Below are 27619 nucleotides of genomic sequence, written 5' to 3'. Positions count from 1 at the left end.
AATAGGCAAGTTAAGTGAGTTTCTTGGCCAAAAGCACCAACAGGAGTCAACTTGTTAATGATCAAGCTTATGAGTAAATGTGCCTTCCACTTTTTGTACAGTGTCTCATAAATCTCAAAAGTTGATGAAGGGTGTCTTGTTTTGTATAATACTTTTTTTTTTCTTTTTTCAGTTTTTGACGACATCATTAATGCCCTCGCTCAGGTTGCTGGTAAGTGAACATTAATCTTCAACCTCTTGATACTATATTTAAAACTTTAAAGCTACCTCCTAATATATATAAATCCTGAAATTAAAATGTGTGCATGTATATAGGGTAGTATAGGGAAAGAGCTGATAAATGGTTTAGCAATAATAATAATAATAATAATGATATTTTTGCCTGGTCAGGTGCGTCTGCCTCTGACCTGGTGCTGCAGTGCACTCCTGAAGGCATCAGGCTCCAGTGTTACATGAAGTACTACACCGAGGAGATGAAGACCGTCTGGAAACACAAGTCAGTTGGAAGTGTTTATTCATATAACAATACTAATTATTCAAATACATGCAGACAGTTACGGAAGCCCTGAGAGGCAAGCAAAATAAATAAATAAAATTGCTCCTCTGATAATGACCCCAGAGAGGCCAGGACAAAGTGTTTTTCCTCACTATGTTGCCGGGTCTGATGAGAAAAGTGTTTTTCATTGTGTATTATTTACTGCGTCAACCAGATGGATAACCATAATAGTTTATCTTACATGGTAAATAACTAGTATATATGGGATGATATAATATACCGGTAATCGGAAATCAATAATACCTGATGCCATTGCCAATGTTCAAACACACTAATGCAGTTAAAAGCAGAGGTTTGATTTGACCACATTGTGTGTTTTCAGGGAGAGTAAGATTGCATCGTCAGAGAAGATGAGGATTGGAGGTACAGCGGAGATGGCCTGGATGCAGATCTGTGACCCATCCGACAAAGAGAAGGGACAGTACTCCATCGAAATCTCAGATGGAGTCCAGACACACACACGCACCTTTGACCTCTCTGGACAAGGTACTATATAAACACAGAGTAATATATTGTATGTTTATGTAGAATGAAGTGAAGTAATTGAGCCGTCTTATAGACCTGTCACGATAACAAATTTTGAAGCACGATATATTGCTTCTGAAAGATATTGCAATAAATGATAATATTGACACTACCGCATGTCACGGGCACAAGCAGGATGATGCCCAAGGGCACAATAATAGTAGTAAGGGAAGGGAGCCTGATCGGAATCTATAATTTTCTCATACAAGACTAAAGCAGTAAATCTTGAGCCATTATCACCGTGCTAACACAGAAACGACTTGTTAAAACTTGTACAGAGAGCATTTAGCAAGAAGTTCATTCAACAGTTTAGTAGAGTGGGATTTTTTAAATTACTTTATTTTTAAATGTTCCAAGGATTTTAACTTGAATCTTGTTTCCTCTGCAGCCTACACTGATGCCTATGATGAGTACCTCAGGCTCAAGTGAGTTTATAAACCTATATATTTAGTTAGAGAACTGAATTTGTTTTTTTATTGATTAAAACTTACATTTTTTTTGTTTTTCAGGGCAGCTGCATTTGCTGAGAAAAGTAAGTATATGTAATCTACTATTTATCTATAATATAAATAAAGCCTATTCTTATATATCAATGTTTAATTAACTCTTCCTCCTCAGACCGTGGCAGAGTTGTTGGTGGTTTGCCTGATGTCGTCACCATCATGGAGCAAAAGGTAAAATCTACTTCGATTAATCAAAACAATACAATAATATTTTGAACTACTTAAAGGCTGTAATTTGAATCGATGAACAAATGTGCAAAATAAAATAAAAATTGTGGCCTAGGTTTTATGAAAATCATTATAGGTATAAAGATGGGCTCCAGTCACACTTGAGCCAAATTTTAGAAGATGAATGGATCAAGTTAGCATAAATACACAGTCAGTTCAAAGTAGCTAACCATGGGCCTGGGCAATGTGACAAAAATATAATTTTTTCCTCTCTCATGTTGATCAATCATTATTTCCAGTTATATTTTGTTTTATTACAAACAAATAAAAATGGCTTAATGTAATTAGCATTACCAATACAGATTTTTTGTTACAGACTTCTTCCAAAGTTTGTACTTTGCTCCAGTCCACTTGCTTTTTCTGACTACTTATTGGCTGTAGACGTCTTCATTAAAATAACCCAAGCATATTAAGGACAACTAGAAGTGACTCAAACTTCCATTAATCACACAGTATGTGTGGATGAGTGACTTTCTTTGTTTTTGATCTTGAGTTTGACTGGAACAGCAGCATTCCTATGTGTCATTTTCTTCCAGACGGTTACAAAAACAGGGATAGAAAACAAGCACTCAAATAACAAAGTCAGGGCTGGATTCTGAGCTCGACTTCTGTAACGCAACATTTTTTATTCACAAATAAAGAGATGATTGGCTGTGCTGTCTTAATTTCCTGTTTTTGAACATTAGTTTTAAATATTTTAACTTTGTGTTTATAATTGGTCATGATAATCCAGCCCCTCTCTCCTGTTGTGCCCTCCAGTCCCTGAGCCTGACCTGCACTGTTTGGGGTGACCCGACTCCTGAGGTCACATGGTTCAAGAATGAGCAGGAAGTCGCCTCCACCGAGCACACCAAGGTCACATTTGATGGGGGCAAATTTGCCAGCTTGGTCATCAACCAAGTCACGCCTGAAGACTCCGGCAAGTACAGCATCAACGTCCGAAACAAATATGGCGGTGAGTTTGTGGAGATCACCGTGAGCGTCTACAAGCACGGCGAGCCGCTGCCAGAGCCTAAACTGGGTCAAGCCAGACCAACATCCACACCTACACCTGTCGCTACACCTGCCTCTACACCTGCCCCTCCAAAATCACCCGCCCCTCCCTCCAAGACGCCCACCCCAACGCCCTCCAAACCTCAGACCCCCGCTCCCTCCGTCAAGAGCCCTACTCCTGCACCATCCATGAAGAGTCCTACACCTGCTTCTACTCCTGCATCCACACCTGCTCCGAAATCACCAACCCCCACCCCAAAGTCTCCGACCCCCACCCCGAAGTCACCCACCCCAACCCCACCCCGTGGAGTCAAGTCACCCACTCCACCGCGTTTCATGAAGTCCCCAACCCCTCCCAGGAAGTAGACCGAGCCCAGAGATCTACTGTAGCCCAGACCAGGGCTACAACAGCAGTGTGTGCAGTGTGGAGTTTGATGTTTAGATGTAGATAAGGTTTTTAGTTCAGGTTTTTGGTTTAAAGCACTGGACTATACAACAAGAGGGAAAAAAGGACTTTAAGAGAGATCTGAACTTAGGCCTTGGTTACATGGATATTTTTGTAAAGATATTAATTTTTTTGTTACAATGTAGTTTCATTCACATAACCAAAAATGAGCAAGACATGGTTGGTAGAAAGCAAAGATTTTAGCTTTTTGAACAACAAATGCTGAAAAATATATATATATAAAAAATACAATTCAGAATATAAACAAATAGACATTGTCCAGTGTTAGTTCCAGCAAAATTATTATTAGTTTATGGCTTCATGCTTGATTGCTAGATTTCTTTCGCTACCAGCCAGTTACAGTGACAATTATACAAGAAGTGTCTTGCCCAGTGAAGTAAAGTAGCTTTTGAACCATCAACCGTAGTTAAATGATAACCACTAGACCAAAGCACTAAAATGTCTTCATAAAAATATCTATGTAGCCAAGGTTGTATTGATAGTGTCACGTGGAGCGATTTTTCAATGGAGACAGCTGAAAGTTACAATACAAATGGAAATAAAGAGTTGCACCTTCCACAAAACAAAGTGGAACGCCTATTTATCATATTTAATTTACATAATAGCTATGTAACAAACACTTAAAATTGTTGATAAAATATATGGAAAGTTAACATATATTTCTTGAGGCCGTAGTTGCAATAAATTTACATGGGGGATGTATGTCTTATTATTTCGAGGTTGTAAGAAGGATCATTTTTGTCTTTTGGAGGAAATAAAGGTTTAAACATTTTAAGCCTGGTTTTAACACTGGTCACATGTGTTTGAAGCTTGTGATGACAATAAACGTCACTTGTCAACCTCCTAGGCCTAACTGTCCTTTCTGTGTGGAGACAAATGCATGGCCTATACATAAAATAAAATTAAGAAATACAAAAAAGGTTTGAAAGCAGACACATTAAGCAAAGTTCATTTATCCATGTTATATTGGCTTTCCCTCATCACAAGCCTAATCAAAGTTGTAGTTAAGTTGATTATTGCATGTTTGTGTAATACTGTATTGTCTTGCATTCAAGGCTAGCTAAAGTGAGTGTTCAGAAAATTTCAGTTTTCACCTGCCCTTTATCTCTGCCCACAGCCTAGCACTTGAGAATATTTCAACAATGTAGACTTTGGTCACACATGTAGGGTTAAAAAAAAGGTTAAGGTACACTTTACTGTCCCGAAAATGTGTCCTCTGCATTTGACCCATATTCTTCAATGTTGCTGGGGACCCATCTCCAGATCTTGAGCTAGTCTTGGTCAAGAATATTTTAGCTATTGCCTTTTTCAGAATTAAAAACAAATGAAAATCTTTTGCTTGTTACAGTGAAATGCATTACATTATTTTCAAATTAACAGTATGTCATTTATGTTAATTGCTAATATCACTTCCAGTACTCACTAATGTATCTTCTTGAATAATGGCACACAAACTTACAGGTCCAGGTGAGACAGGGTGGGTGGAGCTTGATCCTGCAGTGGGAGGGGCTTGAGACAGGTACAGCAAACACTTGAGAGCTTCACAGATCGCTCCACGCCTCAGAGCTTTTCACACAAGACCGCTCTGACAGGTCTGCAGCAATGAGGTATGCTTTCTGTTTACATTTACAATTTAGCCATTTTAAAATGATGTTTTTCAAACTGTGGGGTAGGGGCAGAAATATGGCAACTTTAGAGACATTTCAGTATGTTGATATTTAGACTTTGCACTATGTTAAAACTTAAAGTGTACACAGTCTTTTGAAATTCTAAAACAATAAGGTAAAAACACAAATAGCAATGTACAGATCAAAACAAAATATAAGACCAGCTTTAACTTTTAATGCATTTTCATATAAAGTTTGATAAATTTGGCATAACGTACAGTTGAAAGTTGAACGGCTGTTGTTTTGTTCTTAAACACTAAGATAGATGTGTAGCCAAAATGTATCAAGAAGAATATTCTGAACATACTAACCCTGTGTAGTATAGTGTAAAATATGTTAGTGTAGTGTTTAAATTAACATATTATTGAACTTTATTGTAAAAATAAAAACACATACATTTTATTGAACTATATTAGATGTAATGTAGTTTTCTGACCTGTATTAATAATCAAATTAATAAAAGTGTTGATAAAATCCTTTCAGTCATCTGCCCAGTTAAAGGAGCCTTTCTGGGGGAGAATCTGTCACCTGCTTGTCTTATGGAGGTGCCTGGAATGCTTGACAGTATGGCTTTATACCAATATCTACCCTGCATTTATTCATGTACAGGCATTTTATTTCTAAAAAACTTTGCTTTGCACGCTTCCATGGAGATCACGGAGGCTAATGCAATTTTCTGAAATATTTCTGCAAAGCATATCCATGGAGACAAGAAAGTTTCAAACCCTCCACTTGGAAACTTTCTCCTTTAAAAAGAAATTGTGAGTCCAAACTTGAACAAGTAGAGACCTGCCTCACATCTTCAAGAGTTATATAATTATTTTTCATTATTTATGTATTTGTTTTTTAATTATTCAGCAATAAAATCTCCTGTATTTTAATATTTGCAAGGATTAATATGTTTATGCCATAGTCTGGAACACTCAATAAGATTTTCCTTCACCAGAAAAGTTACATATTGGAACTTTAAAGCTGCACTTGAACATAGCCTAACTCTTTCAAACTTTTTATGCAGTTGTAATAAGTATGATCTGAGAAAAGTATAATAAGCTGTGTTTGGTTTCACGTGGTTTCCGGTGGAGTTGTCGTATTTGTGGAGACAGTGTGAACATGCCTCTGGATTATTGACTGAGCTGATTCACACTGGACTGACTGGTTTTGTTTAACATATGTAAACGCACTGACGCCTTAAATGAAACTCACGGCTAAGACTCCAGTCAAGAAAAGTGCAAGACAAGAGAAAGGAGTGAGATCCAAGATAGAGATCCAAGACTTGCGTCTTTCGTGGTTTGAAAATTGGATAATACTGTTTAATATACATAAAAACAGTTATTTAATTATATATGTATGTATGTATTTATTTATGTATTTATTGTGGATGGTATAAATATCACCGATAAGATCCCATCAGTTAGAAAGGTGAGATATGAAGTTCAATAGATAGGAGCTTAGACACTGGTGGTGGAGAGGCGGAGATGGGGAAGTTGAGGAGGCTGTTGGTTTCTCCTGCTGCGGTGGAGCTGCAAAAGGAAATGAATTTATTGTTTCATGGATTCAGAAAGTTAACGTTTTAAATAATTTTCAAATTAAATAAAGGTTTAGCTAGTACTTTTTTTTTTTTTGCCCTGAAGCCTTGAAGTCTCCAGGGTGAACAAGATGTCATTTGCTAACACCTGAACTTGTCTCTCATTTTCTCTGCAGCTAAAGTCTAAAATCATCACAAATGGATTCCAGCCTATCCGGTCTGTCGTCACTCAAAGATGACAGCCCTCCTCTGTACATCCTGCCCCATTATAAAGAAGGCTATCGACTGGCTATCTACGCCCTCCTGTGTGGTGGTATAGAGTCTTACGAGGAGTTCTTACGAGCTGAGCAAATCAACCACTTCCTCTCTGAACAGGAAATAGCTTTTATTTTGGAAAATGCTGAACTCCCTGTGATTGAGGACGAGGGGGAGGGTAAAGGAGTAATCCCGGAGGAGAATGGGGTGTCCACGTACTTCCCCACGGAGTCTGATGAGGTGGTGCCGGACTTGGATTTGGGATGGCCCGAAATCTCACTAGAAGAGACAGACACGAGTATAAGTGTACTGTTCAACCCACCCAGACAAGACACACCCAGTATCAAGGAGGTAGTGCGCAAACAGATAGAAGAGGCCAGGCAGGTGAGATGGGAGGGGTCACGCAGGGTAATGTCATTGATACAAGGTTGCTGGTTCGATTCCCTGACCATGCGGAGTCTTTTTGTGTTCTTCTCCATCTACGTACTCCTCAACAAGCTATAAACTTGTCTCCCGCATTTGACCCATTTAACTGAGTCTGAGACAGAACTAAGGGAACTAAAAATTGTGCATTAACACATGGTGGGACAGACAAGAGTAACTTAAAGCTCCACCGTGTAACCTTTAGTGTAATTCCAATGAAGGCATTTTCATTTGGGATATTTTATTTCACTAAAAACATAGAAAAGTATGCATTACATACATTGAGAGCAGTCTTCTTGTCTCCATGGAATTGTTCTCTTGGCTATAATATTTCACGGTGTGGCTATCTCACGGAGAATGTCCTAAAGTATGGTTTTAACTTTTTTTTTTTTACTTCGGTGGACTCATGCAGGAGATGTGCAACCTTCAGAAAGTGTTGATGCTTTAAGCTCATAGATGAAGACTTACATAACTTAATGATTTTCAGTCAAAGAGAAATACTAAATACATACTATTGTAGCCACAGCTGCCCTAGACTGATGTAAGGGAGGCTGCCAATTTGTGCCATTAGCCCCTCCAACCACCACCAACACACACGCACACACAACTGCTGCCCCATTGAGGCACCTGGTATTCCCATCAGTCTCGTATCCAAGTACTAACCAGGCCCAACTGTGCTTAATATACGAGATCTGACAAGAATGTGCATCTGCCTTGCTGGAGAATTACTAATTTGGCTTGAAATGTGTAACGTTGTACCCATTCAAAAATCAGTCACATTCAACATTAGTTAAAATGTTGTCAAACCTTTAAATATATCTATATACCAATCTATCCTTCATTTCTGCTTGATGTCTAACACAAATTACTTAAGTGCAGATACAAGATAGGAAACGCAACACCCCAGGCCTCAGATCATCATGAGATTGAACAACGCAAAATCAAACCACTGGCATAGATTTGCTGAAGGCTTTATTGTGTTAAAGGTGTCATGAACGATTTCTCTAAAAATGCAAAATGACAAGTTTTAATCTGCCCAATAATTGTCTTCTGTCTGTTGGCCAGGAAAATGACTGGTTGTGTCAGCACCTGGCCACAATAATAGGTACAAAAGGTGATACAATAGGCATAATAGGTGATTTTAATGCTTTTAAATACATTTTCTATTAACGCAGCGTCCCAGAGGTTATCATATGGCAGGTTATCATAATCAGATGTGAGAAAACCGCTAAGACTAGTGCAAACTCTCGCTGTGTCCTAGATACTTCACACACCTTACCTTTGTATTAATATGTTATATGCATGAATGATGAGCTTAGGGATAAAAAAAATTGATTGATTGAGTGATGATTTTAACACATAATTACAATCTGTTACTAGTCCTGGTTTAAACTCCATTGTGTCCAGGTTTAGTTTGAGTTTAGTCCCAATTTTGATGTGGTGCATGTGTGAGACTTTTAACCTGCTTTCGACCTGGTTTAGTCCTGGGTTTAGACCTGGTTTAGTCCTGGGTTTAGACCTACTTTAGTCGTGGGTTTAGGCAGCACCTCTTGAGGCTCTTGTGTTTCCAGTCTGCAGTGGTTATTATGCATGAAAATAAGTTTTGCAGCACTATGAATCCTCTGTGTGTAATATAGACAGTATGTTATACCCATGTTGCCGTAGTGATGTTATCAGTAGGCCAAACCCAAACAAACAGCAGTTGTACTTTTGCCTGGAGCGCTCCCGCTGTAATCGTCCACTCATTCCTGATGAAACATGCTCCTCCGTTCTTTAATAATCTACTTATTTTCCAAAGGAGGAGTCTGAGGCAGCTTTCACACTTGTCTTAGTTTGATCCTGGTTTCGTCCTGTTTTGGTCTTGGTTTGGTTTTGGTTTGGCCATGGCTTAGTTACGGTGTATTTCTGGTTTGGTCCTCTTCTAGTCCTGGTTCAGTCCTGGTTTAGTTCTGAGTTTTGATGTCAGCTTATTCCCTACTCATTCTTGGTAGAGGTAACAATTTTCAAACTTTGAAATACCAACAAGGTGACGTCATACCAACCACACCATGTAATTACAAAGAACAATAGAGAGAAATTGGCACCACTGCCTATTCTAGTGAAGGTAACTCCCATTGATTACAATAATAATGAATTTGGTAGGAAACCCTATATAGTGCTCCTTTAAAATACTGTCATGTCAGGAACAGTATTTTATTTTAAAATGGGAAAGATTACAGTTGAGTCACATTGATCTAACTCAGAACCATACATAACTATATAAAAACTGGTAAATATTCAATTTGTCTTCATAAAAAGGTTCAAAGCATTATCTCTACTCTTGGACATAAAATGCAAACAATTATTTAAAGATTATTGTGTATTCTGTATTCTGATTTTTAATTGCTGTCACTGTAATTGTTGTCTCACCCAGTTGAAAATGTGCTTATACTAACAATGGAAAAATATAGACTAGCGTTATAACATTCATCTCAATATATTTTCTACTTTGTCTTTTCGGTGTGCAGCTGATCGCGTTGTCGATGGACGTCTTCACTGATGTGGACATTTTTAAGGAGCTCATTTGCGCGGCTCTGAGGGGAGTGGTTGTGTACCTCCTTTTGGACCAAACCAACTTCAGCAGTTTCTTGAACATGTCCCAGAAACTCGGGGTCAACCTCAGCGACATCAAGGTAAAATATGCACAATTTTTCTAATACTAAAGATCATAGTGTTATTGAGCACTGAGATGAGAAGAAGTGTAGTGAATCACTTACTTCACTTAATGATGAAGACTAGTGAAACCAGACATTTTGTGGAGGGGAAGATGGACTAAATATGCCCGAGTAAATCTAAATACAACTTCAGGGATTAAAGGCTGCTAAGTTATTTTTAAGCACTATGTCGCTATATATACATGGAGATGTTGTTGCCTTGCTTGGAAGGTTACACAATAGGCCATTAAACTTATCTACCTTGCATTTCTTTCGTGATAGGGGTTTTTATTTCTGAAAAATGCCATAAAAACATCACACAGATCTTTCATAATAATAAATGAGTTTTATGTAGCATTCTTCCAGATGCTGAAAATTGCCATACAATTTTTTAAGCCTAAATGTAATGTGCTTATATCACATTTACTCTACTTGCTACAGTATTCCTTAAAACTCAATTGTGAATTTGTCTCACAATTCTTAATAACACTAAAATTTGATATCGTGACATTCCTATTCTCATGAGCATATGATATAAAACCACTGGCTCATTGTCTCTCATTGTAAGACATCGATCATTGAAGGTGATGCTTCTTTCATAGTTTTGTTTGTTATGACCTTTTCTTTTGTTGGCACAAGCGCTCAGAGGATTACAATTGTCTATACCGCTCCTGTTTTAAACATTCCTCACAGGCACCAAACACCAGCTCAAGTCAGCAGGATTTTCAAGTTTAACTGCATCTGAAAACAACAGCAGATTCTTTTAACGTAATGACAAAATACAGCAGTAAAAATGAAGCACATGTTTCTACCTGTGCTCCGGCAAAGGTTTTGTTTGTCTTCAAGCCTCTGTTGAGCTGAGTTTTGCTGAAAAGCAAGTTTTTCTATGAACTATTAGCCAACACGCTTAACTGTTACCATCTTAGTCCTAGTATGTAACTATTGCTCATCATACACATTTTACTGTAAAAAAAAAAGTCATAGGTGGAAAGTATCCTTAATCTGAAGATGTTTAAGTGAAAGGTGCACTATGTACCTTTTTTTCAAGGATCCACCACCAGCTTGTCTTCATGGGGATGTTATTGCTTGTCTGGAATGTTCCACAGTATGGCATTAAACCTGTCTATAAAGCTGGTGATCCATCTAGGCCAAGCTACAAGATCTGTAGAGGTGACCCAACTCACAGTAATAATGCACATGTAATTAAACAAATGTAAGATAGATAAATACTGTGCAATACTGTGGAACATTATACAATGCAATAACATCCAAATATCACTGAACATTATGCCATTTTAGTGTATATTAAAGTAATTCATGCTCTGGGTCTATCTCCTCAGCAGGAATTGATCCACCTTAAGGAAAGCATAAGCACACAAGCCCAAAGCAGAGAGACTGCCATTCCTTTTGGAAAAAAAAACAAACTTTTGGGCAGATGGACTTATCTGTGAGGGCAGCTCACACCTGGAACACTGTCTCAGCTAGTATCATGAATAATTAAACAATATTATAAAAGTACATGTATGCATTTTATTACATACATAACTGCTAACACTTGTCAAGGCAGTTAGGTTTATTTGAAGATCAGCAAACACAAAGAAGGATCACTAAGTATGCAAAATAGTCTATTGAAGAGTCCTGTCTCATCTTAGCCACATACAAATGCTACCACGCTGATCCCCAGTGTTCCTCATAATGCTCTTGATTAGTATATTGTGTTAAAGATTTTTATTTTCCCGTGGCCTGTAGTCTCTGTGTCCTGGTTTGACATGTTTGTTTGTGATTTTATTGTTTCAGACCATTCGAGTTCGGACAGTGCAGGGACTGCAGTACCAATGTCAGTCCTCTATGAAGTTTAACGGTGCTCTGGAGCAGAAGTTTATCCTCATTGACTGCAGAACTGTGCTTTATGGGACTTACAGGTCAGAATAAATATATTACATCTATACAAATCTTTTACAAAAGTTTCTTAATTACTGCTAAAATACAGTCACATACACTGCATCCTCTTCTCAAATATCAGCTTATTTAAAGGTGCAGTATTTCCTTTTTCTGCTTGTCTCCATGGAGATGTTAGTACAGTACATTGAATGTTCCACAGTTTGGCATTAAACCTATCTATCTCCGTGAAGACAAGAAGGTGGCATCACCTGTAATTAAGATCAATGTCACACTGTAGCAAAGCTTTTCAAATCTAGTTCAAATGCAAAAAGAGAGTGCCTTTATAAAGATAATGTGTGAGATGATTGGCTAAAAGGCAAAAGTAGTTGGTTATGATTGGCTAAGAGTAGCAGGTGATCAATCAGAGATAAAAATGAAGAAAATATGTTTTTCAAGTTTTGGTTAATTGTTCCTATGAATTTTGTGCCACATAAGATAGTCAAACTAGTTTTGTCCTATTACATCTTTTTTTTTGTATGTTTTGGGCTTGGTTTTAAATATAATATATATCTTTTTCCATAGCTACACGTGGACTTTTGAGAAGCTAAACTTGACCATGGTCCTGGTCATCACCGGTCAGCTAGTCTCTTCTTATGACGAGGAGTTTAGACGCCTCTACGCCCGCTCCACTGTTCCACCTCTCCTGTCCCGTGAAAAACTGCACCCAATACACTACCTGCACAGTCCCTCTTCCAGCCAACCCTCTCTGCATCAACTCCATATGAAAAACAAAGCTATCAATGGCTTTGCTAACAATAGCAACATGCTAACAAGAGGTGTTAGCATGCAAGACAGGTTGCACTACTTTCCGGAAATGAGTAATCTTGTAAGGGGGCACAGCTATGGAGGAGATCTTCAAAAGTTTAATTCAACGCGGTTAAGAATGGGGACTAAAGATATCGGACTGGAAAGACATACATTTAGAAAAAATGAGTTACAAAACAGACAACATTTAAGGCACCAATCTCGATATGGCGCAGACCATAATTTAATTCCATTCAATTCAGAGACATCCCTAAACAAGTGGAAAATGGATGTTTACTTGAATGGACCGCTAGATGCATCTTACGAAGCTTTGTCACCATTTGGATCACCTTATAGCAGTTACAACGTGCTAAACGAACCGCCATCCCAAAATATTCACATAAGATCAAAAGATATTAAGCAAAGAATGGAAGAAACGCGTCAAAAGAGGTTGAGTTTGCAAGAATACGCTAACTTACAACAAGGGCAGGAGCAGTTTTGGAATATGTATTTAACACAAGAAAAACAAAAAACGAAGCATTTGTCGAGGGGCATGGAGTTACAGCAAAGTGCAGCAGATTTGGAGGCGTTTGCGCACCAAAATGACTGTAAGAAAGAAGGAGAGCGGGTTTTTACGGATGGAAAAAGAACAATATCGCATAATGATTTTGAAAGTATGACAGAGAGAAAGACGATGTACGATTGGCAAGAGACTAAATCAAGATCAACCACAAATCTAGATCTGAAATTGAATGATTCAGTTGGAAGGGGGCTTGGTCCAAAACACCAAAGACACATGGAATCATTGACAAAAATCCCAGAAGAGAAAGAAGGAGTTAGTCGTGTTAATAGTTTAGATTTGCCGCCGCAAAAAGAGGAACAGACTAGAAAAGAAGAAAAGGTTGTAAGTTTTGAAGAGAAAATTGTGACAGGGCAAAAGGAGCCTGCAGGCAAAATGGCAGATGGTTTGAATTCTGGAATTGCAAAAGAAAGCAAGAAATTGGTGCCAAAGGAAGTAGAAAATGGACCAAAGAAAACAACCCCAGAATCTAAATCAAAAGATGAAGCAAAGCAGCAAGACAAGACAAGTTTACAAAGAAAACATTCTGTTAAGTCCAAAGTCTCTTCAGCATTGTCAACTGACGAAAAGAAACCAGGAAAGAAAGATTCACTGCAGAGAAAATCCTCTTTGCGGTTGCAGAAAATGTCCGGATCAACCACATCGCTAAAAACTGAAAGTTCAATGGGGTCTACAGTTGGGAAGCAAGAGCAAACACCCAAAAAATCATCACCCATGGAAGACAAAACGAAATCACCATTCAGTTTTCGATTATCTCCTCAACGTTTAAGCAAAAGAAAAACAGACAGTGAGAAAGGGTCTCGAAGTACACTAAATGATGAAGCAACCTCATACGAAGCCAGAAAGGAGAAGGCGTACAGTCGATATGAGCATTTGCTCGGGAGAGAAGATAGTAGTTCAAGAACAGTTTATATCACGGACAATGAAAGGAGTGTTGGAACACTGAAGGGCGTGACGAGTGACTGTAGAACTCAGACTCAGGGACAAACTCAAAATACAGGGGAAAACAAGATTGGACGTTTTGTGCAAAAAGTAAAGAGTAATCTGATGAACAAAACCAAGTGAAATGGAATCTGCATTTTTCATTCACCCTTTACTCAGTGGTAAGCTGCGATTATAGCCGTAGCTGCCCTGGGGCAGACTTGATGGAAGCAATACTGTCATTCTGTGCTACCAGTGCCTCCGAACAACACTCACACACCTCGTTCATACTAGGCGGTGAGTGTGGGTGAAATGTCTTGCTTATGGACACAACAACAGTTTTGCCACTAGTGCTCCACTGTGGCACCTGATATTCTCTCATCCAAGTACTAACCAGACCTGGCCTTGATTAGCTTCAAAGATCTGACAAGATCACACTTTGACAAGCCAGTATGGTCACAACTACCATGTACAATGGTAACGTGTACTTGTGATTCTCTAATATTATGTTTATATGTGGTTATACGTGGTTTTAAAAAATGCTAGTAATAAATTAAACATTTAACTATGTCAAAAACAGGATTAAGATTGGGATATGTCAGGCTGCTCTAACTGTAGGGAAAACTAGGACAAAGTAGCCAATGACTCACCCCTTTATTTGTTTGGGCTTGGGCCTAGTACAGATGCAAATGCTGACCTCCTTAAGTATGTATCCACAGATCTAATTTTAACAGGGTTGTCTATGTGGCAAAATTACCCATTTGTGTTAGACAACCATTTTATTTCTGCTGGGAGTTAGTTTCCATTATACTTTCCTGTCATTGTGTGAACATTGCTCACAGCTTTGGTATGTTTAGGTTAAGTAAATATATTTATGTAAACTCTGTAAAAATAGATAGTTTCAAATGACCTGAGGTGCAATGAAGAACTATTGTGCTTACCCAGAAGGCAAAGTTCAGTTTAAAAGAAAGACCACTCCCTTTCTTTCAAGGAGAACATTGACTTCTGTTGGGCAAGTTTTATTATTTACAATTAAAGAGCCTATTGAACGTCACAGAAAAGTGTTTAATGTTCATTCATTGGTATTATTTATCTGTTGTTGGTTGTGGTAACAGACTATATACTTTGTAGGTTGCATAAGAAACATTATAGTGGAACATATTCCAAAAAAAAAAAAAATAAAAAAAAAAAAATTCATGTCTTTCTTTAAAAACACCTCAAATATCACATCACCACTAATGTATTAAAATGTATATAATGTAAAACACTATAAATAACCTCTTTAAGTGCTCCTGTCCATGTGTTTCACTTTTCTGGCTAAGGAAGGAATTCACATAGCTCTTTATCAGAAATGGTCAAATCATTAAAACACTATAGAAAAAATAAGTCCACTAAAATTCCAAAAACTAAATATTTAAACATACAATTAAAATTATAACTTCAAATGCAAATTCAAATATTTTTTCTAAAAACAAAAAAAAAAAAAACCAAAAAAAACAACCCACATTTACAATGCTCCGAAAGTGTGATATTTGCACAACAATTTGGTGAGCTATAATGTAGAGAAAATAAATATATGTTAAAGCTCACATTTATACCTGTTTCTGCCATCTGTCTCTGAAAGCCATTCAACATGTTCCAAGATATTGGCACGTCATTGGTAGAGGATGCATAGACTGAGGGTCTGTTGCCCTCTATTGGCAATAGTGGGGAATAATTAGATTCCAGCATAGCTATTAGCAAAAGGATGCTAACAGACACAGGAGTCTGGACCTCAAGTTTCCTTCCATGTCTTTTCCGCCTTTAGTTCTGGAAATATTACACACCCTTTTCTACACGCAATCTAAAAGCAGCTTTTTGTAAGAAAAAAATAGACTGAATGATATCGCCCGAGAGAAATGATTCTGATGTATGAGAACCATAAAGAAGATACTGTCTCTGCTGATATCGGGGTTTGATCTTCTGCCATCTTTAAAAATCAGGTTGAGAAGAGGTTAAATGGGCTAAAAGTTCAAATTCTGTCATGTTTCTCTATCATGGTTCAAAGTTAGGTACAGAACCTTTTAATAATGGTTTTACCATAATATTGGACTTACTACTGTCCACACAGATGCTAATAGTCTTATATAAAGTACTCCAGACATTTGTTTCTCTCATCATCAAGTTCTTGGGTCTCTATCTCAAACTTCTTCATGGCAATAAAGTACTGAACAAATGGCTCTCCCAATGCACTGCAGATCATCTGGTCTTCAGCCAAAGCTTCCAATGCCTCATCCAGTTTTATGGGGATTGCAAATTCTTTTTGCTGCCCCGGCGCTTTGGTCAGTCCACTCTCCAAGTTTATATTCCTCCTTATTCCATCCAAACCCGCGGCAACAGTAGCGGCTAGCACAACGTACGGGTTAGCCATAGCTGACCCTAGCTTGTTGTCAATGTGCGTTTCTCTTCCTCCATGACTTTTAATATTGAAGGAAGTGCTGTTATCATTGCACCCACATGTAGCATACAGCATGCGCTTGGGATCTTTGGTAGTTTTTGCCATGTGACTTCTGCAGCCAAGACCGGGCGACATAAGACAACTCAATGCCGCAGAGTGAGTTAGCAAACCAGCTAACCATTTGCGACCAATTTCAGATAGGTCCCCCGGTTTGTCCCCAATGTGAAAGAGGCTACTTTGCCCGTTGGCATCCCACAAGCTGTGAGAAAGCACACCAGCATTGTACAAACCATCATCAGTGAAGAAGCTAGCAATATAGCTATGTTTACGTGCCATTTCTTTGATACCGGTGCGAAATGTAAACGCACTATCTGCTGCGGAAATCCCAAATTCTGGTCTCAAATTGATCTCCATTTGTCCTGGTCCGCTAGCAGACGCAATGCTATCAATATCAGCTCCCATACAGTACATACTATCCACTAGCTGTTGGAAAAATGGCAAGTCGTGATTGCTAAGGAGAGTAGTAGCGGGAAAAAGTAAAGTTTTTGGACCGATGCGATCAGGTGCACCCAAAACGCAGCATTCGTAGGTGAAGGAGGAGTGCAGGGAGAATCCCATACTTTGCAGCTGTCCCAGGAGCTGTTTAGCGATGAGACGCGGGGAAGTACGTAAGGGGTTTCCGGCCACAGTGCAGGGGTCACAGATGACACGGGCGGTTTGTTCGGCCCATGGTACTGCCCTAAATGTGGAGAGGTCCGGTATGAGCAGAATGTCACTGCTGAAGTTAGCTGTGGTACCATGGTCCACTTCGTTGCTCTTTGGGCTCAGGGTCAGCTCCAGGTAGCTCCTTGGCATTGGGACTCCATACACTGCTTTTTCCTGGTGACAAACAACAGTATGTTTAATGGGGAATGCTGAATTATAAAAAAGGAATGTTCTGATTAGTACTGCAAAGAAAAAGCAACATTGTATATCTGGTTTTAATTATCCACCATGTAACCTTTTAGCAAAAAGTAGACTAAAATAAACAATAAAAAAATAAAGTTTTGCAAGGCTTGCATCTCTACTAAACTGACTCTTATTTGGCATGGAAATAATGTTTGAAATGTTCTTTTGGCTATTTCGGCATCTATCTCCATGGAGAATGTTCCTAAATATCGTTTTAACTTTTCCATGGAATCATGCGGGTGACATTTAAGTTGAATAATAAATGTAATTCTGTATTCCATCTTAGCTTCTTTGAGCCAGCCTCCGGTCTCCTGTCTGTTCTTGTCAGCCAATCACAGCTTGTCACCTTTACCTAAAAAAAAATCTGCCACCTCAGCCTCTCCATTACCTACTTTTTTACCACCTGTGCAAAGTAGAGACCCAAAGTGAAGCTTATTCCCTGTAAAAAGTAGATAATAACCTACCCTACCTTTCCCTATAGTTGATCTACAGAGTCATTTTATTCAATATTTTACCAGGTAAGTCATAGCAGCAAAAAACAGCACAAGCAGAATACAAACACTCAAACATCAATCATAATATGAAACAGTGAAACGTAACATGAAACAGTGAAACATTTGCAGATTAAAAACATAAAAGTGACTGATGAAGCATTACTCACATGAAAGAAGCGCACAGGGACAGTCTTGGAGCGGGACACTCCATGGAGGTCTGTGGCCTCAAAGCGGACAAAGGTGATGTTTTCTCGTGCGATCTGCTGCTTGATCTTCTCCATGGATGAGACGAATCGCTGTTCTCCAACTGTCTCTAAGCTCAGGAGTCTGGGATCTGTCAAAATAATCTGTCAAAATATCTCAATACACATCATCTTGTTTTATTTTTTAAAGCATATGAACTGATTGATATCTGTCTGGTTACCACTTCCTCCGTTGCATCCCAGAACCAAACACGACTGTACAATAAGATATATTTTTTTCAGTGACACATGTGAAACTAAGGAGCTCATTGGTCACCTATCACTTAACAAACAAGGGATCAGATTAATGTGTTTCTGTCCATTGTCCTTCTTTTTTCCTCATAAGTACATATATTTAGCAGATATATATGCCCACCTGAATTAGCTTTTTTAATTAATTAATTTTTTTCATAAAATACATTATATTAAAAATACAAATGTGCAGAAACGTATTCATTTGTGTAAAAATGTAGCCGCAGGTAGAAAGAACTTTTATGAAATATTGTGTCCTTATCAATTTTCAACAAAAATACATAATCAGCCTTCTCACTGGATGTTGTTTTAGGCATGGCTAAACATTGTGAAATTCAACTTCTCACTATAATAAATTAAATATAAAATAGCTTGACTGACCTGTGTGTTGACGATGCTCTCTGTGGCATGTCCTGCTGTACTGTGCTTGCTCTGCTCTTCCTCTGTTTGAGTGTAGCTCAGGCCTGAATGTACTGGATGAATCTACCCTCGGCTGGGGCAGTAATTCTATGGGGGTACTGTCTCTGTCATGCCCTCCCCTTCTGGAAGCCTCCTGCTGGGGTCTAAAGGTGCTGAACTCTCCAGGATTGTTGGTTCTGTCATCACTGAAAAGGTTGCGTTCATGTTCTAGAGATAGAATTTTATCATGTCATAAATTCATTTAAATACAATTAATAATAATAATAATAATAATAATAATAATAATAATAATAATAATAATAATAATAATAACAATAATAATAATAATAATAATAATAATAATAATAATAATAATAATAATAATAATAATAATAATAATAATAATAATAATAATTATTATTATTATTATTATTATTATTATTATTTAGAATGGAGGGCAGAGGGCATTTTTGTGGGTTTCAGATGACATCATGGCAATAGCCTACTGATATGGAAAGTTTTATTGTAATATAGTGAGTTCTAGGGTCTAGTTAGAAATGTAAATGATCAGGTTCAACATTTCTCAATTATACTTTTAGGCTCCACAAACTTGTCATATTAATGGTATGGCTTAAAGTTCTTTGGGATTGAATAATGGCATAATTATCTGTAGATAACTTTAGTTTTTTTATACTGACGCAGAAGACACTGAACTTTGTGCCAGTTTTTGTTTCATGTGCAAAGACCGAGTAATTGCAAAGATATAAACCACATTAACAAGTCTGCAGTTAACAGCAAAATCTATCACAGAATAACCTGACCAGTCACGTGAACAAGACCAACCGTTTCAGATGATATCGTAAGCTAGATAATGGATCTAGTCATTGACAGAAATGCAGACAGAAATAATTATGTTAAATATTTGTGAATTTACATTTTGAATATGTCATTGCTAACACACACAATGTTATGTCTCTTGCCCCCCATCTGGCAGTATGATGTCATCACACTGTAGAATTTGAAAACCACCAATTGTCTCATACCCCCTCCTCTGCTGTTACTGTTACCACTGTGGAGGTAAGTGTACGCCCCTCTGGCTCTTCCCTCCTCTCTGTCCCACACAGCGCTGTCCCGAAGAATGGACTTGAGTTCCTCCATGGTCTGTTTTGGGATGTTTCTGGTGTTGGTCTCTCTGGCGCCCCCTGTCCCAGTTGTTTCAACTGCCCTGTGCTCATCATTCACAACTCTATGACAGAAAACAATAGAAAAGTGTATTGTCATTGTTCGTCCCAAAAAAAATCAACACTTTCAATTGAGAATGCCAGGTTAGTTGGTTAATTGATAATCGTGATTATTCAGATCACAATATAATCGTAAGAACTAAACAGAAAGTGATTTAGAAGGAAAATTTTATTAATTAATTCCATCTATACTCTAAAATTGTAAACATAAATATAAAGGCATATTTTTTATCTGGCTGCTCATGTGACATTAATTGTATCCTTCAGAAACTTTGATTTCATAACACTGCTCATGAGGAACAATGGTGAAAATAATGTATTGAATTTTTAATAAATTATTTTATAGCAGTGGTCCCCAACCACCGGGCCACGGACCGGTACCGGTCCATGGATCAATTGGTACTGGGCCACCGGCCGCCCAAGAAATAATACATTATTTCCATTGTATTTATTATTTGAGTCTGAACAATCTTTTATTATGAAAAATCTTTTATTTTTAAAAAATGACCGGATTCTCTCGGTTACATCTCAGTCACTTGAGCGCCAAAAATGTAACCCACAAATTAGCAATGAGTGAAAAACAGACGTCTTTGGAAAGTTTCTTTTCGAAGGGGAAAGGCCCAGTGAAGAGACAGAAAAAGAGCCTACAACTTCCAGGAAAAAGAAGGCTTTTAACAGACAGTACCAGGAGTTCAAGCCCGCTTTGCATAATATGCGGCGACCAGCTCTGTAATGAGGCAATGAAGCCTTCAAAACTGCTTCACCACTTGGAGACCAAGCACCCTGGATTAAAATACAAGCCCTCAGAGTATTTTGAAAGAAAAAAACAGGGACACGAAGGACAGAAAAAGTTACTGGCGGCCAATGCACTGAGAGCATCATACTTGGTGGCTAACCGTGTATTTTTAAAAATTATTTAGGAGGCAGAGAGGATGTTAACAGAGACTTTGATGTTATACACGTTATGTTGTTGCCGCAATGTTACGAGGAAGCTGCAAATAAAGTTGCATATGTGTACACAGTGGATTCACGTCTATTATTAAATTATAATATATATATATAATATAATATAAACAATATACGAACCCCCCCACCCCACCCCTTCCCCACCGGTCCACGGAAAAATTGCTGAGTGATAAAAAGGTTGGGGACCACTGTTTTATAGGACTAGAATGTAAATGATCAGCTTTAACATTTGTGAATTATTCTGGAGGTGGCACATCACCTACATGATTCCATGGAAATACAAAGTTAAAACCATACTTCGGAATATTCTCTATGGAGGTACATTTTATCCCATACCAAGGCTGTAGCCAAAGGAACAACATTTTCATGCCAAACCGGACACAGGTTTGTGGAGATGCAAGCCCGCTCACAGTAAGGACGCTTTTAAGTGAAATAAACACAACCAAAATGAAAGAACATGCTTTTATTTTTGTATATTTTGGGCTAAAAAGTTACATACTATGGCTTTAAGACATAATAATATAAAAATGTATGTGTCTATAGTTGGACAATTTGTTATTATAACAGGGACTACATACCTCCCAGTGACTTGCACACTCTTCTTTTGGCTTGAACTGACTCCTGCACCGTCAACCTGGTCTTCTTTTCTCTCCTGGTCCTAGGAAAAAGCATCAGCGAGTAAACAACGTGCACAAAACAAAGGCTTACAGAAGACCGGGCAAGACGAAAACTACATTAAAACAGTGAACAAATTAATGTAGTAATTTCTACTGTGGTATGACCTATGAACAAATACATGGAAAAAGACATGATTTGCTAATAGATTATTTTGAACACCTCTGCACCCATGTTACTGTGGAATACTGTGCATAGGATGCAAAATCCCGCAACAAATATCATGTTCCTAAAATTACACGTTCGTTCATCTACATGTTAGGTTAATATTCTCTGCATCCAAGTCATGCTTTTACCCCAAAAAATAGAATCAACTTTATTTTACTCGTATAAAAATGTGCATATTATTTCATCATTTCAGCTGGTTAATAATGTTAAGCGTAAACTACTAACTTAAGAACTTTACAATCTAATTATAGAATAAACCATTGCAAACCTTACAAACATTTGCAAATTTCAAAGTCAGAATTGTTTTTTTACACATTAAACATGCGCATGGAGCCGTACCTTGGAAGCTTCTGGGTCACTCATTCTTTTGTTTGGTCTCTTTCATTCAGTGAATTTAAATTTTAAATCCAATACAGGCCTCCACGCCCATCATAATCTTTACTCAGACCATCAGTTCAATTGTGATCGCTCAGAAAGTCATAAAAACAAAAATTGTCCAGTGTGAAATTAGTAGTGTCCTGGGCCTCTTTGTGAGAGAGAGATACAACATCAGGACTTTTGTTTGACTCAGAAATGCAGGGTCAGCAACATTCAGTGGCTTCTAGAAAAAACTGCAGCCATTAGGGGTGTGGAAATAATGAATGTGGATGCTTTTATTATTTAAAGATGCACTATGTAACTTTTCTGATGGGGGAGGGGGATCTTTCATTTATTGTTGCTGAAAAAAACATTCTTTTTCACTTGGTCTGGTGATGTCTCCTGCTTGTCTCTTACTGGAGTAGTAAACTATACTGTAAACTGTAAAAAAGCACACTACCTCTGACAGGTAAAAAGTTATTTTAATAGATCCATGAGTAAAAGTCCCATTGTGAAACACTTAGGTTAATATTACTTTGCACCACTAGATGTCGTTTTGAACTCAGCAAGAGTCAGACTGGAGAGGACAAAACTCAAAAAACGCAAATTAAGTTTATGACTAAATAAATGTGGCTATAATCAACATACTAAGTTATATCGACCTATGCATATTAGATTACATTTAGTCTAGTCTATTATTCCCATACGGCTCTAGGCCGCCTTGTCATTATTGTCACATTATCTTTTGCCCAGTGCTCAGTGGTTGTCTTTGTGAATCTGAGTGCGCATTCGCTTTGACATTCACGTGCCAGCGGTTTTGAGTTGTATGAGGGATTATCGCTGGGGACGAGCAGCACGTGTTGTGCGTGTCCAGCGCATGGTCCAGTGGAGGTGATGCAGGAGGACACCACCTGACCGCAGCAGAGCAGGAGACGTGCCCGGGCAGAGCTCCTCTTCAGGGTGGGGCTTGGACTGGAGTAAAGCATGGAGTAAAGTCAGACGAGACAGGAGGAAAAACTGTATCCACAATGTCATTTCAAAATAAGAATTACATTGGAAATAAAGTTTGACGCAAACAATGGCAGGCAGTCATTTGGAGGGTTCGTTTTTCTGGCTAAGCAAGTTCAGCTACCACAGCTGTTGTTGTGTCCTTGAGCAAGACACATCATCTTGCCTTTATATGAATGTAGCCTGTGAGTGGATGGTAGTGGTCTGAATGGCCATAGGAATGGCTTGGTATTTGTGTGGCTGTAGTTTACAGACGTAGTACATGGCTGGCAACTATGATCAAATAAAAATATAAAAATGCATGCCCTTGATTTTACCTACTAGTTTGTGAATTTTGTTCACTGACAATGGCAATAAAACTGATTCTGACTCTGGAATAATGCATACAATTCCAAAGTGACTCTGGAAAGTCTAGAAAAATCCTATAAAAGTGTTACTATAATTTCTCCCATAATAAATGAGTTGGGGGTGTCCCTGTATGGGCCTAAGGTGAGGCAGGTTAAATGGAGCATTGCGCCGCGCACTGACACAGGGAAACACAGACACACACAGACAGACACACACACACCGACACAAACACACACCGACAGACACACACACACACACACACCTACATATACACACACACACACACACATGCACCCCATCACACATATACACACACACATGCACCCCCCCACACATACACACACACACACTCACACATACACACACATGCACCCACCCCGACAGACAGACACACACAGACAGACACACACACACCCCTCACACGCCCCCCCCCCCCACACACACACACAGACAGACACACCCCCACAGACAGACACACACACCGACACAAACATACACACATATCTGTAGCATGTAAAGCTTTGTTTTCATTTTTATCTTTCTACCATAGTCTGTACCGTCTACTCTTTCTACAAGAATATTGGCCTGTCTGTTTTATGTCTTATTTTGAAATCTTCACCTTCGCACACATCACTGTTTCCGGTTCGCTTGACTTTTCGCCTTCGCCGAAAAAAACCGAGCCCAGGAGACTTCGGCTCCGCTCGGACACACAGCACCGGCCTGTATGGTGGAGATCACTTCTATATTTTTACCTTTTTCTGGGGACCGGCTGTATGATTAAGCTACAATCTTCAATGAGTAAGCATATCCCAGTAAGTAGACCACATTTTCTTCGGTGTTTTCTTATTTTTAAAGCTAAAATGTGGGCACTCGGTAAATCTTTCCCCTCGTTTAGCAGCAGCTGGTCGCTTTGGGGAGACGAGACGGTGGCCTGCAAGTTTCTGGGTCGTAAAACAATAGATTTTTATCATAGCACGCACATGACATCGTCTTAAAGATTTGCCGGATGATTCACTGTTTGTCAAAATAATAATTAGTCGTGTTGTGTTGATAAAATGATCGTAAAATGTTGTAGGTCGTCCTGGACTACACCTTAAGGCCTCTAGCGTTGCATGATGGCGCCCACAGTTCTCACACAAAGCCCACCACTTTATTGCTCTCCAACGCCTTACAGACCCTAAACGACACTCACCACGTTTTAAACACCTTTTGTTTTCTTGATTTTGTCCCCATTTCATCACATTTAAGCTTCTTGTTTGGCGTTGTGTGTCGTTTTATACCGTGCGCTGCTTTAAGCCGGAAAATACCGGTTTGGTAAAACAATGAATGTGTCAATTTTATCCCATTTTAGTGTTATAATTTTACGTTTATGTTGTGCTTTAAAGTAAAGCGTTTAATTTAAAAGATTTTTGCTTTAAATAATTGTTGATCAAATGTGCCTTTTTGCTCTTAAATTTTTAAATAAATTCGTGCGTAAAAGCGCGAGTTAGAAGTGTTAATCTTGTTGTTTACTGTCACACATGTCATTAACTTGTCAAACGGCTCCTTATATCATCAAACATCAATTACACCGCCTTAGATGGGCTTGTAGGGGCACAGTGGGAGAAAATCGCACAACTGTTTTACTAAATGGACTTCTTGGAAAGCACAGTTCCTGGTACCATGTCTGAAAACACGGGCGCACAAAATGGCAGTGGGAATGTATTCGTGAGTCACAGTTTTGGGTTTTAGGTGGAGGAGCCTGTCTGTGGGCCTCCCTGCGCAGATAATATGACCTACATGTTACAAGTGACACATCCGCACTATCACACAGAGATATGCACTGTACAGTAAAGTGAGCAGGAAGGAGGGGGGTAATGGACAAGGAAAGTAACATTCAAGACCCAAGCTTAAACCCCACTGGCATCTATGATCTGATGTGACATAAACCAGTTCAGCCAGGACTAATGTAGCTTTTATGACAAGATAAGAGTAACATTTGTAAATCACTGCAGTTTGTAAATCACTAAATAATATCTGGGGAGTTAGAAATGGCTGGATTTCAGACCAGACAACATTCTGTATTTAAAACAACAGTTCTATTTCATCCCTTCTGTCCACCAGAGGCAGTAGTTACGTATGTAACTACGGTTCTATGAATCCCGGATGACCGCCAGAGGCGGTGCTTCAAGCACTGGATGATCACTCTTGCGCATGTGCAGGTCGAGATTTAATAACAACAAATTCACCTATGACCTTCCGGTGACCCACGTGAGGCTATATAGTCACGTGACTCCTTAAAACACAGTCCCTTTTTTCTTCTCGCGCTTAGGTCGAGTGTGTTGTGGCTACTCGCGAATACTGCTTGGTACCACAATTGTTTTCTCCCTTTGGTGACAGCTTAAAGCTCAGAGTCCCGTGACTTGTGATTTGAGTGCAGTGTATCACAGTTGGGGTAGCGAGTGCGACTCGCCCCTCAGGGGCTGCGTAACCTGGAGCGGGTGGTTCCCTGACGCCGGTGAGGTGCACGTTTCACAAGGACCGTATGGTAAGTAGTTTCTGCATTTTTTGTTGGAAGCGACACCGGGACGGTGGAGCTGGTTTGTATTTGCTGCCGTGTTCGGTTCAGCTCGACTTTTGCGTTGACTATTGCCGCATTCGGCTAAAATATCTGTTATTTTGGAACCGTGCTCGGTTCTTTAGCTCATTCTTATCAGCAGTGTTACTGTTTGCTTTGAGTTTTTGAGTCTACCACCAGTGGCGTTTTCGGCTCGATGTGGTATTTTTTTATCCCAGTTGGCGGATCAAGAGTGCCGTTTTCAGCTCGACCTGATCTGGCGTCTGTTGTAATGGAGTCCATGTGCTGTAGAGCTTGCACTTGGCATAATGCTGCAACTCATGCAAGCATTCTCCGTCGAGATCCCTGCGTGCTGACCGCCTGGCCGCAGTTGGAGGAACTGGGCCCTCTGATATACAGGACACGACGCTTCCCCTACTCCGCGTAAGCGCAGCAAAGGGGATCGCTCTGCAGGATTATCCTCGAAGGTGGATAGCCTTACTTCAGAGCTCACTAGAATGAAAGCTCTCATTGAGTCCATGCAGACTCGGGATAGCGACCGGCGAGCTGCCCTGCGGGATGTGTTTTCGGTTTGCGAAGACGATGCCTTGTCTGTGGCGGCGTCAGATACGCACTTCCACGACACTGACGATACTGGGGACGGTTTGGATGCGTGTTCTGACATATCAGAGTTGAGGTCACACAACTCCACCTGCTCTCAGGGAGGTGACGATGACTCAGCTGCCTCCTCTTTACGCGTGGTTTTTGCACGGTTACAATTGGAGGCACCGGCGGCGCAGCCTATGGTTTCTAGTGCGACAACATCATGGGGATGCTGGGTGCATTCCAATAGGGAAAGGCCCTGCCGTTCTCCAGCTTCTGGGCAGGTTGGTAGCAGCCCCCAGTGTAGTTCCGGAGAGACAGACGTTGGATCCTACAGGGCGTCCCGTTGGGGCCTCTACCATCACGGAGAGAGGTTGTGTATACAGATGCATCCTCCAAGGGTTGGGGTGCAACATGGCAAGGTCGTGTGATACAAGGGACATGGACCTCGAGTCTGATAAAAGAACACATAAATGTGCTGGAGTTAATGGTTGTGGACTTGGCACTGCACCATTTTCTGCCGAACTTGCAAGGCAGGCATGTGCTTGTACGTTCAGACAACAGGTCGGTGGTTTACCATATAAATCACATGGGAGGGACCAGATCAGTGAATCTCACACAGAGAACACAGCAGCTTCTCATGTGGGCGTCCGTCCATTTTGCCAGCCTGCGGGCAGCCTATCTCCCGGGGATGCTGAATCAGGTGGCAGATTTCCTCTCTCGCCAGACTCTCTTGCCGGGGGAATGGAAGCTTCACCCAAAGGTGGTCTGCACCATCTGGAGGGTCTTTAGCAGGGCCGAAGTGGATCTGTTCGCTTCACAGGAAGCGACCTATTGCCCTCTCTGGTTCTCTCTGAGGGACAACACCAGCCCGCTGGGTCAGGACGCATTGGCTCACGACTGGCCTCACGTTCTCCTCTACGCT

General features: G+C 39.5%; 3 protein-coding genes across 9 annotated transcripts in view; 2 read left to right on the top strand and 1 right to left on the bottom strand.

Moving 5' to 3' along the window:
• The window catches only part of myom2a (myomesin 2a), a 32001-nt gene extending 27887 nt beyond the window's left edge, over window positions 1–4114 (top strand). For all 6 annotated transcript variants that reach the window (XM_055225655.1, XM_055225645.1, XM_055225665.1 and 3 more), the window contains 7 exons: window positions 173–211; window positions 391–496; window positions 879–1042; window positions 1470–1506; window positions 1591–1613; window positions 1700–1755; window positions 2572–4114. In XM_055225655.1, the coding sequence (XP_055081630.1) occupies window positions 173–211; window positions 391–496; window positions 879–1042; window positions 1470–1506; window positions 1591–1613; window positions 1700–1755; window positions 2572–3171 (1025 nt within the window). In that variant the 3' untranslated portion in view covers window positions 3172–4114. The remainder of the gene's footprint in view (window positions 1–172; window positions 212–390; window positions 497–878; window positions 1043–1469; window positions 1507–1590; window positions 1614–1699; window positions 1756–2571) is intronic.
• Window positions 4115–4817: 703 nt separating this feature from the next.
• Window positions 4818–15155, top strand: LOC117374407 (protein FAM83B-like). The gene is made up of 5 exons (XM_033970509.2): window positions 4818–4878; window positions 6640–7102; window positions 9649–9813; window positions 11632–11756; window positions 12298–15155. The coding sequence occupies exons 2-5, from the start codon at window positions 6662–6664 to the stop codon at window positions 14162–14164; spliced, it is 2598 nt and encodes an 865-aa protein (XP_033826400.1). The 5' UTR covers window positions 4818–4878; window positions 6640–6661; the 3' UTR covers window positions 14165–15155.
• Window positions 15156–15987: 832 nt separating this feature from the next.
• Window positions 15988–22328, bottom strand: lgsn (lengsin, lens protein with glutamine synthetase domain). Of its 2 annotated transcripts, none has more exons than XM_055222135.1 (6): window positions 22182–22328; window positions 21578–21657; window positions 19836–20038; window positions 18775–19020; window positions 18067–18233; window positions 15988–17336 (listed from the first exon to the last, which is right to left on the bottom strand). In XM_055222135.1, exons 1-6 carry the CDS (start codon window positions 22203–22205, stop codon window positions 16143–16145), a joined length of 1914 nt encoding a protein of 637 aa, XP_055078110.1. In that variant the 5' UTR covers window positions 22206–22328; the 3' UTR covers window positions 15988–16142. The 2 variants fall into 2 exon arrangements, with proteins under 2 accessions (XP_055078110.1, XP_055078114.1); XM_055222139.1 differs by having other exon boundaries at window positions 19860–20038.
• Window positions 22329–27619: the final 5291 nt, after the last annotated feature.

Source organism: Periophthalmus magnuspinnatus, chromosome 1, assembly GCF_009829125.3.
Source record: "Periophthalmus magnuspinnatus isolate fPerMag1 chromosome 1, fPerMag1.2.pri, whole genome shotgun sequence".
In the NCBI taxonomy this organism is placed as follows: Eukaryota; Metazoa; Chordata; class Actinopteri; order Gobiiformes; family Gobiidae; genus Periophthalmus; species Periophthalmus magnuspinnatus.
Note: the sequence above shows the minus strand (reverse complement) of the source record. Positions and strands in the feature narration are given on the sequence as shown.

Coding starts and splice junctions, on each gene's coding strand:
- LOC117374407 (XM_033970509.2), top strand. CDS start 6,662: ATGGATTCCAGCCTATCCGGTCTGTCGTCACTCAAAGATGACAGCCCT. Junction 7,103..9,648: donor AGATAGAAGAGGCCAGGCAG/GTGAGATGGGAG, acceptor TTCGGTGTGCAG/CTGATCGCGTTGTCGATGGA. Junction 9,814..11,631: donor TCAACCTCAGCGACATCAAG/GTAAAATATGCA, acceptor TTATTGTTTCAG/ACCATTCGAGTTCGGACAGT.
- lgsn (XM_055222135.1), bottom strand. CDS start 22,205: ATGAGTGACCCAGAAGCTTCCAAG. Junction 19,021..19,835: donor CAGTAACAGCAGAGGAGGGG/GTATGAGACAAT, acceptor TTCTATCTCTAG/AACATGAACGCAACCTTTTC. Junction 17,337..18,066: donor TCCCTGTGCGCTTCTTTCAT/GTGAGTAATGCT, acceptor GTTTGTCACCAG/GAAAAAGCAGTGTATGGAGT.